Source organism: Narcine bancroftii, chromosome 2 (genome assembly GCF_036971445.1).
Source record: "Narcine bancroftii isolate sNarBan1 chromosome 2, sNarBan1.hap1, whole genome shotgun sequence".
Lineage (NCBI taxonomy): Eukaryota > Metazoa > Chordata > Chondrichthyes > Torpediniformes > Narcinidae > Narcine > Narcine bancroftii.
In genome coordinates this window covers 178708103-178718940 of record NC_091470.1, presented here as the reverse complement: position 1 = coordinate 178718940, position 10838 = coordinate 178708103, and the positions used below count along the sequence as shown (strand labels likewise).

Below are 10838 nucleotides of genomic sequence, written 5' to 3'. Positions count from 1 at the left end.
AGCAGAGCTCCAGTATTTCAAACAAGATCTGTTTTAAAGTGTTTGTATGTGACCTACACTAACAAACCTTTCCCCAATTTATCTCCCAAAAACCTATCTATATACTCTGTCACAATATAAATCAAAAATGTGATAGGAGAAAGATTTAAATATACAAATTCAGGAGATTTGGTCCAAATTATGTAATGAACGTGTTACGAATATGGTAAATGTTAGATATCAAATGGTTCAATATAATTTTCTTCATCAATTGTATTTTACTCCAGATAAAGTTGAATGGACTTGATCCTCAATATTCAAATAAGTGTTACGATATGTGAAAGAAATAGGGACTTTTTTTGCATTCAGTGTAGTCTTGTGAAAAAGTGGAAAGGCTTTGGAATGAACTGAGTTTATTATTAGGGCAAATTATGAAGATAAATATACCAAAGGATCCAAGAACATTTTTACTTGGAAATATCTATGAAAAGGATATAAAATTGAAATTGGACAATTACCAAGAAAAATTTTAAGTATTGCAATAGCAACTGCAAATAAATGTATCGCGATATCATGGAAAAATTATCGAGAAGTGTTAAGTAGATAATATAGTGAGATGCTAAATTGTATTCCTTTGGAAAGAATTGTGTATAGTTTAAGGAATAGAGTTTAACATTTTTATAGTATTTGGAAACTATCTATGGATTTTATAGATAATTTTCCATCCACCTATCTTATCCACTCCTCTTAATTAGTAATTTTAATAACAATTAATGATTGTATATGCTAATATTATTGAATATTAAATGGTAGGTGCTTCTTTCTTTCCTTTTGAGTAGGAGGGGGGAATGGGGAGAAAAATGTTTTTTTTTCCTCCTGTAATGATGCAATTAAATATTTTTTTTTAATGATTCCCTTTCCACAGACACTGCATTCACACATGATGTAGATGCTAAATGGGTGCCTGTGGTTTTCAGCTAAATGTTGAAATGTTCCCAGTAAAAAGTCATTAGAATTAGAGTGGTGCAGTTAGCCCAACACTGTTGCAGCGCCAGCGATCGGGACCGGGGATTCGAATCCATATGTCTGTAAGGAGTTTGTACATTCTCCCTGTGTCTGCATGGGTTTCCTCCCACCCTTTGAAATGTACTGAGGGTTGGAATCTAATTGGGTGTAATTGAGCGGCACAGATTCGTGGGCTGAAATGGCCTGTTATTGTGCTGTATGTCCAAATTTAATTTAAAATTTGAATGTCTGTCACAAGAATCTGTGGAATTTTGCAAGACAGTATGCAGAACCCTCACAATCGCCACTACAGCCTATTTTAAACGTCTCATGTGGAAGCTATGGAGAGGGTGCAGAGGAGATGTAGGCTGAATTGGAGAACCTGCCCCGTAGAACAATACAGCACAGTTCAGGCCCTTCAGCCCTCAATGTTGTGCTGACCCATATATCCCTTTTTTTTTAAAGTTGCTAAATCTTCCCTACCCTGTAACCCTCTTTTACTTTCATCCATGTGCCTGTCTAAGACTCTTAAATGCCCCCTAATGTTTCAGCTTCCACCACCGCCCCTGGCAAGGCATTCCAGGCACCCACAACTGTATCTATATAGATATATATTTTAAAAAACGTACCCCTGATGTCTCCCCTAAACTTTCCTCCCTTCACTTTTTACAGATGTCCCCTGGTGTTTGCTGATCCTGCCCTGGGAAACAGGCACTGGCCGTCCACCCTATCTATGCCTCTCAATCTTTAGATCATAAGACAACGTTAATAGATATACGGCTTTTCTCTTTGGAGCAGAGAAAGATGAGGTGGCTTAATAGAGGCTGTGAATTTTAGCCCCTCGAATCTAGTATCCATGTAATAGCAGACTCCGTAAATTTAATGTTAAGAAATGGTTTACAAAATTCAATATTTCCCCAAGAATATCCGGTCGGTGCAGGAATGGGCCCATTATCCCATGTGTTTGTGGTTCATCTTGCAGCCTCATTGTTTCTACCTGCCCCTTCATCCCTTCTGCCTACGGGGGCAAACCCAACTCCCCTTTGAAGATGTCTGTTGAACAAGCCTCGACAGCTTTGGGGTCAGGGATTTGCACAATTTCACACCTGTCACAAGCCCTCTCGGGTCACAGAGGTTTTAATCGCTTGGCTTTTTGAAGCCATACTAGAATTCCTAGTGAATGGAACCTTGCTGTAATCCACGCTGGCCCCAAATGCTTGGATGACAAAATGAGAGCACGTTCATCTTTTTTTTTAAATTTTTTATTTTTCACACCATAAATCACATTAGCCATGATATACACTATTTCTTTTTCACACATATACAGTGACTTTTTCTCCCCCCCCCCTTTCCTCCCAAACCACCCCCCCACCTCCCCCTCTCATCCCTTTTAGGTATACAGTCTAGGTTGCATTAAGCCAGTCAGACAATGTTGTCATTCAACAAAATAACACCAGAAATTCTACTGAGTCCATTCTTTTCTTTCCTTCTCCTTCCATCAACTTAGGTAATGTTTGTCCCCGGTAGGTTTTCGCTATTGTATTTAATGTAAGGCTCCTATACTTGTTCGAATATTTCAATATTATTTCTTAACCTATATGTTATTTTTTCTAATGGAATACATTTATTCATTTAAATTTAGTAGTTTCTTCCTTTTAATTTGGTTATGTATTCCATTAATATTTAAAAACATATAGTTCAGCGTAGCCCTTTTATATTTTGTTTATCTTCTCTTTCCGTTTTTCCATCATTACCTTTCCTCCTTTTCCATTTCTGTTTTCTTATTTTCAACTCTTTATAAGACAACATTCCTACAACATCCAACATTTTCCTTATTCTCCTATTTCTATCTTATTTATCCCCAATCTCCCCTTCACCTCCTGAGTTGTCCTTTATCCCTTGTCAGACAACCACATCTCCCCTCTCCATTTGGATTTGCGAATCCACTCGCAAGCGTCAACTGATTTTGCAGTGACCGTTATTTCCCCCCACCCCGCCTCCCCCAGAAAAGATTTCACTTTTCATGTCACAAAGGTCACTCTTTTAATTCCCTCCTTATTCTCTCTATTACATTACCTTCCCTTATTAATTTTTGTCTATACTATCTATATTTTCCTCTAAGTACAGATACATTCATGTATGCTCATTGTCTCTATTCACTCTTATACCTCTTTACCCGCATACATATCAATCGAGATCATTTTTACTCTCATTACCCGTCTTCATCCCTCAGTCTATTTTTGTCTTTACCCACATACATATCAATCGTGATCATTTTAACTCTCATTACCCGTCTTCCTCCCTCAGTCTATTTTTGTAATTGTTCTGCAAATTTTCGTGCTTCTTCTGGATCCGAGAATAGTCTGTTTTGTTGTCCTGGAATAAATATTTTCAATACCGCTGGATGCTTTAGTATAAATTTATACCCTTTCTTCCATAAAATCGCCTTTGCTGTATTGAACTCTTTTCTCTTCTTTAGGAGTTCAAAACTTATATCTGGATAAATGAAGATTTTTTGCCCTTTATACTCCAGTGGTTTGTTGCCCTCTCTTACTTTTTCCATTGTCTTCTCCAGTACCTTTTCTCTTGTAATATATCTTAGGAATTTTACTACAATAGATCTTGGTTTTTGTTGTGGTTGTGGTTTAGAGGCCAATACTCTATGTGCCCTTTCTATTTCCATTTCTTGCTGTAGTTCTGGACATCCTAGGGTCTTAGGGATCCACTCTTTTATAAACTCCCTCATATTCTTGCCTTCTTCATCTTCCTTAAGGCTCACTATCTTTATGTTATTTCTTCTGTTATGGTTTTCCATTGTATCTATTTTTTGAGCTAGTAGTTCTTGTGTCTCTTTAGTTTTTTTATTAGATTTCTCCAATTTCTTTTTTAAGTCTTCTACCTCCATTTCTGCTGCTACTGCCCGCTCTTCCATCTTGTCCATTTTCTTTCCCATTTCTGTTAAGGTCATCTCCATTTTATTTATTTTCTCTTCTGTGTTGTTTATTCTTTTTCTTAAATCCTTAAATTCCTGTGTTTGCCATTCTTTAAATGACTCCATGTATCCTTTAATAAGAGCAAGTATATCCTTTACCTTGACTTTCTTTTCTTCTTCTATTTCACTGTACTCTTCCTCTTCCTCTTCTTCTTCCTCTGGGTTGGCCATCTGTTGTTTCTTTGTTGCCCTTTTCTTCTCTTCTTTCTTGTTTCCATTGTCTTCTGTGTTCTCTTCTTGCTGCAGGTGTTCTGCAGCTGTCGTTGCCGGCTGTGGAGATCGACTCCCCAGCTGGTCCCCCCTCCCGTCGGTGTGTTTTTTTTCATGCGCGGTTGCGCACTTTTACTCGGTTCTGCGAGCCATTGCTGTAGTTCTTTTTCTACCGACCTGAGGTAGCGGGCTCCTCTCTCCACAGCGGGCCTCTTCGGACAGGTAAGGCCTTCACCTTTTTCCTCCGTTGTCTTCTCTTCCTCTCTTCTTACCGTTGATTTTGATTTTTCTTCTTTTGTCTCCATCTTCTTTCCACCTTTATACTCACTTTTCTTTAACTTTTATTTCTGTGCCTTTGTGTTTTCCTTTGTTTTTCCCGACTTTTCTGGAGAGGGCTGGAGTTCACCGTCCGGCCACTACTCCATCACGTGACTCCTCAGAGCACGTTCATCTTGATGAAGAAATGTCTCACCTCACACAGGGAAATATACATTGAAAAAAGTTGGTTTAATAAATAAATAAAATGCAAGAGCACAGAGATACAGAGGGTAGGGGACGGATCCTTGTCTCTGAAAGGACTTTATTTTTCTTCCTTTGCAAATTGGTGTGTGGTGACTGAGACATGCAAAGGAAAGCTTTTTGCTCTTATTTCAGCACACATGACAATTTTTTAAAAATTCAATTAACAAAATAACAGTAGAACCAAACAGGAAATGGTGGAAATATCCAGAGGTTGATGACTTTCTTATCTCTCCCAGAGTACAAGTTGAGCCAATGGTCCCTTTCACAGAGGCCAGGTCTACTCATCTGGTACACCTTCCGTGGTCTCCTCTACATCGAAGAAAGTGAGCGCGGATTGGGAGATCGCTTCATTGAGCACCTTGGCTCTGTCCGCCGCAAGAGCGTAGATCCCCCAGTGGTGAACCACTTCCCATTCCCTTACTGACATTTCTGTCTATGGTCTCATGCACTGCCAGGCTGAGACCACCTGCAAATTGGAGGAACAGCACCTCCATCTCCCGTCAGGACACCCTCCAACTGGCTGGCGTTAATATAGGTTCTCTGGCTTTCATTCAACCCCATGCACCCCCTTCTTCCTGTCAGATAATTTCTCCCTAGTCCCTTATTACATCCAGTTAACACCTTTTGTTGGTCTGGATTCTATCCGCTTTGAATTCTGATCATGCTTCTGCCTTTTCCAATTTTTTTTCCTCGAGGAAAGGCTCAGGCCCGAAAATATGGGAATATATCTTTGTCTCCTATAGATGCTGAAAAAACCGGCCGAGTTCCTCCAGCATTTTGATGTGTTTACTACAATCACAGTGTCTGCAGCCTATCCTGTTTCTCCCTGGTCCACATTCCCCTTAAGACCGTGGTCAACTTGATCCTGGAGTTGGTTCCAATCTCCTGCTGAATCCTCAACTCACCAAGGACCACAAGTCTGAAATCTGCCACCTTTGATTCTTTCACCACAAATTCCAAATATTTACCATTAATCAGGTAGAGAGGGTGCAGAGAAGATTAACTAAAATGTTGCCTGGATTGCAGTATCTAGAATATGGTGAAAGATTGAGTAGACTGGGACTTTATTCATTGGAGTGTAGAAGGTTGAGGGGGGATTTGATAGAGGTATTTAAAATTATGAGGGGGTTAGATAGAGTAGATGTGAATAGGCTCTTCCCCTTGAGGGAAGGGGAGATTGGAACGAGGGGTCATACATTAAGGGTGAGGAGGCAAAACTTTAGAAGTAACATAAGATCAGAAAGAGTGGTGGCTGAGTAGAATGACCTTCCGGAAGAGGTGGTGGCAGCAGGGTCTATTTTGTCATTTAAGAGGAGGTTGGATGAGTACATGGATGTGAGGGGGTTGGAGGGTTATGGGCATGGAGCAGGTAGGTGGAATTAGTGGAGTTCACTTAAATTGGTGTGTACTAGAGGGGCTGAGATGGCCTGTTTCCGTGCTGTAATTGTTATATGGTATTGAATATTGTTTTGTAGGCCTTCTGATAGCTTCCTCTTCTATTTTCTTGCAGTCAGTTCAGGCTTCTTAACTCTTTTCAAAAACTTTTTCGGAGAGAGTATTCAAGTCTAGCCCCACATCATCACGTGGCACCCCCCCCCCCCCCCCACCGAGTATACTCACACTTCAGGGTTTGCAGTGGCTCAGAAGGAACCTCACCACACCAAGGGCAGGAAGGGATGGACAATTAAATGCTGGCTCAGCCTGCAAATCCCAGATTCCTTGATTAATACAATGAATATTCCTGTTTCTGTGCTGTAATTGTTATATGGTTATATCCTCTGGAAGCTCCTTAAATGAATACCCACATTTTGTGAAACTGCACCCCCAGTTCTAGATTCCCCACAAGGTGTGACGCCTACCTGTAACAACCCATCAGAATCTCACTTCTCGTTATGGTTTCGTTTATTGACGTAGACCCAACCTGCTCAACCATTCTTCTGCAAACTACCCTTGCCTTCCATGAATCAATAGATTGGGCATTCCAACAAGGATATTCCAAGCTATTAACCCATTCCACTCCTTTGCCCATTCATACCCCAGATGTAAGACCGGGTCTCTCTTTGACTCAATGCTCCTCTACTTTCACTCTGTTGGCTTTGCTTCATATTTCCAACATTTCTGACTTGGATTCTGACTCCTCCAGCTCTGTCCAAATCATATTCAGATTGAGGTGACCTTCCAATACTGGGGTACCTCTCTCCCAAAGGGCACATCAGTTATAAGCAGTGCAGAAAGTGGCTGAACGTCAAAGGTGGGTGCAGGCATCCTGTACTTCACGTGCCAGGCTTTGAACATTGTGTGTTCACTCCATCTCTCTCCGCCGCTGCTCGCGATGAGGGCTCGCCAGGGTGCCATTTTATCTCATTGTATACTGTGGTCAGCTGTGCCCCTTCTCGGTGACCTCCTTCACCGTCATCCAGTTGGCATAAATTTCTCTGTGGCTTGGGAGAAGAAAATTTCAGTGGACCACGTGTCCAGAACTTGCAAATCATTAACTCAAACAGTGAAAGGGAGCAGGGCAGAGGATGGTTTCAGCAAAAGCAGTTTTCAAGCACTGGGAGAGATTTCCACACAGGGAGATAAAGCAGAGATCCAAACAGTTCAAATTCTGACGTGCAGTGTAAACCACAGAACATAACAACACAGAAAACACTCCTTTCTAGTCTGTGGAAAACTTTTATTCTGCGTTGGCCAGCAGCTCATGATTTTTTCCCCCCAGTCAAATACAACTTTAAGTAATCCCTTACCACAGAACACCTACAGGACGGCAAAGATGCTCTGTGGTTAGTAAGGAATGAATTAAGGTGGTAAGTGAGCGGGAAAATAAAGGTTGTGAAACACTGGCCTAATCCCACTGACCTGCACCCAGTCCATAGCCCTCTGTATCCCTCCCATCCATGGACCTGTCCAAATTCTTCTTAAATGTTTAAAATTGAGCCTGCATTCACCATCTCCGCTCGTTCCACAATCTCTGTCTCCACCTTCCCCCCCACTAAAGTCCCGTCCTCTGGTTTGTATCTCCCCCTACCCTCATCATTCTGAAGACCTCAAAACAGGTTTTAAGGGACATAGACGAAGTTTTCCAATGTTTAGGGATCTGCGGAGGAAGATTTTTCAGGCTTTTAGGTGTTTTCCGTCGTGTGAACTTTACATATTTAGTTTTGCCAATGGGGATACATAAGTTCCCACTGTGGAGGGAATGTTCTACTCTATGGGACATGCAGAGGGAGGGCGGCATTGTTAGGATGATAGAGAGGGATCTGAATTGAATTGTTTATTGTCAGGTTGTTTTTGGCGAGCTATCCAGACAAGTCAACCTATCAAGCAATGCAAGGATTAAATAAAACCAAGGTATAAGGAGCCAGTGTTATAATGAGTCAAAAGGATAAGGTGGAGTGTCACATTAGAGACCAAGTGCAGCTGGTGTTAAAAGGGAAAGATGCTTTGCAAGGTGTCGTTTTTCAACTTCTGAGAGGTCTGTTCAAGAGTTTGGTAATGACCGGAAAATCTGATCTTGAATCAAGCAATGCCCGTTTTCTAACCATAATAAACCCCTGATGTCTGGCACCTATGGGGATTGGTAGATGCCGAATAAGTGAATTATCTGCTGGCTTGTGATTGCATGTTTAGATGATTGGTGAATTGACAGTAAGGCACGCCAATTTCAAACTCCCATTTTACTTGCCCATTTGTTTTCTGCGGTTTTTTTTGCTGGTTGCTCGAATTCCAGATAACAGGGGTTTTACTGTAGCATCCGGTCTTGGGCACAGCAGTTCCCCTTGCAAACCCATGCATCCGGGCACGATGCTTTCCACCACATAACCGGATACATTTGTATACCACACTAGGTGATGTACCAAATTCCCTTCACGTTTCTGAGGAAGAAAGGGGCAAGGTGCGCTCTTGTCCATTATGTCAGTGCGATTGAACTGGGGCGGGTTGTTGAGATTATATTTCTACGCTATATGGTGTTACAGATCTATGTGTCGTGTGGTCTTATGTTTAAAAAGTGACAGTTTGCCTCAGAGAGCCACGGTGAAGGAGGACTGCAGAGAGAGTGGGAGATGGACTGAGCATATGCAGAAAATGATCTAAAAATTTCTGGACTTGGACAATAAACCACTACTGGGGATGCTGTGGAGTGGAAGAAGGGCCAGAGCATGAGTTTAGAATGTTGGGCATTTTAAAAGGGATGAACATTCTGAAGGCAGCCAGAAGGATCTGGACCAAGCCGTTGTTCCTCTCTCTGCAAGTAACACAAGACAACTTCAAATTTTGTGCTCTCTCTCTCAAAGATCTTTTGATTTCAGTTTACCAAACAAACTAATTTTTGTTTATGATCTTTGCTTCGGTTGAGATCAAAGTGAGATCGGTTGTGAGTCTTGTGTGTTTTGTGTTTGTTTTGTGTCTAAGTATTTTTCTGTGGGCTGGTTGGAAATATAACTTAGACTTTAATTACATATGTTATATTTAGGCTGGGAAATTTATTAGTTTTACACTGTTATAGAGATTTGCATAATAACCAGTGGGCATTGTTATAAAAGGGGGAATTTTTGAATTAAAGTTTGGAAGTGAATTTTTGTTAATAAAGTAATTGTTCATCTTTACCCCTGTGTGATATGCCTTCTTTGTGGTTGCTGGGTTGATCTTGTAACAATGGGAATATAGGAGATGTTTGTCTTACTCTCCTGTGGGAGTAGAGAGTATTTTCTTAAAACACAAAAACAATGCAGGAACTCAGCTAGTAAAGATGTATTACTCATGTTTCAGGCCTGAGCCCTTCTTCAAGCTATGAGCAAAATGCAGGAAGGCAGCTTAATTAAAGGCTGGAGAGAAAAGGGGAAGAATGGGAGGGAGAGGTGTCCTAGCCTAGCAGCTTCACCAGTCATCTTCAGACCCACAGCCACCAAGCTCCAATTTGACTTAAGCCATGGTCATCTTCGACAATGAAAGATGAACAACATATGAGGAAAGGTGAGAATTGATTTTGGCTCTGGGAAAGAGGGATAGAGTGAGAGGGAAGGAGACAGGGAGGAAGAGAGGAGGGTTTCTTAACAGAAACCAGAGAAGTTTATGTTGGAGGGTGGCCCCAGTGGAAAACATCCTTCCTATAATGAGGTGACCAGAACTGGGTGTTGTTCCCCCAATTTGCGGGTGGTCTCAACCTGGCAAAAGAGACCACAGACATGTCAGCGAGGGAATGGGATATGGAGGGGGATAAAGAGTTGAAATGGGCGGCCATTCACACTCACCCTCCGAGACCGTCATATTCTCAAATCGATATTTATTTGTACAGATTAAATACTTGAACTGTATATGTGCTGTTTGTCTGCGTGCTTTGTACCGAGGACCGGAGAACGCCATTTCGTCGGGTTGAGAATTTGACGAGGCTCTGATAGCTCAGTGGTTGGAGCACGGTTCTTGTAAACGATGGGTCGCAAGTTCATTCCTCACTTTTAGTCTTGGATAAGCACGTTTCCTTGGGATACTTCAGATCTTAGAAAACAGTACAGGCCCTTTGGCCCATGATGTTATGCTGTCCTATATATTCATAAAAAGAAACTAAACCTTTCCTACCTCACAACCCTCATTTCTGTGCCTGTCTAAGAGTCTCTTTAATGCCCCTATTGTTCCAGCCTCCACCACCACCCCTGGCAATCCATTCCAGGTACCCACGACTCTCAATTATGTCTCCCCAAAACTTCCCTCCCTTCACTTTGTACAGACGTCCACTGGTGTTTGCTTCTCCTGCCCCGGGAAACAGGTGTTGACTGCCCACCTTATCGATGCCTCATAATCTCGTCAACCTCTGTTAAGTCGCCTCTCATCCTTCTTCGCTAACCTTGACGTATTTTCCAGGCAACATCCTGGTGAATCCCCTCTGCCCACCCCACCTCCTCGGCTTCCACATCCTTCCTATAATGAGGTGACCAGAACTAAACACAATTCTCCAAGTGTGGTCTCACCAGAGATGTGTAGAGCTGCAGCATTATCTCCTAACCCTTCAACTCAATCCCCTGATGAATGTAGCCCAGCATCCCATCATCTTCCTTCACTATCCTATCCACCTCTGTGGCAGCCTATGGATTTAGACCCCCAAGGTCCTCCCATTCCTCCACACTATTAAGTA

The 10838-nt window shown here is 41.8% G+C and overlaps 1 protein-coding gene across 4 annotated transcripts in view; it reads right to left on the bottom strand.

The window, feature by feature from the left end:
* Positions 1-4674: 4674 nt before the first annotated feature.
* Positions 4675-10838, bottom strand: part of LOC138754666 (signaling lymphocytic activation molecule-like) — a 44743-nt gene continuing 38579 nt past the window's right edge. For 2 of the 4 annotated variants that reach the window (XM_069919276.1, XM_069919277.1), the window contains one exon: positions 4675-7149. In XM_069919276.1, the coding sequence (XP_069775377.1) occupies positions 6982-7149 (168 nt within the window). In that variant the 3' untranslated portion in view covers positions 4675-6981. The remainder of the gene's footprint in view (positions 7150-10838) is intronic. The other 2 variants (XM_069919280.1, XM_069919282.1) reach the window with 2 other exon arrangements.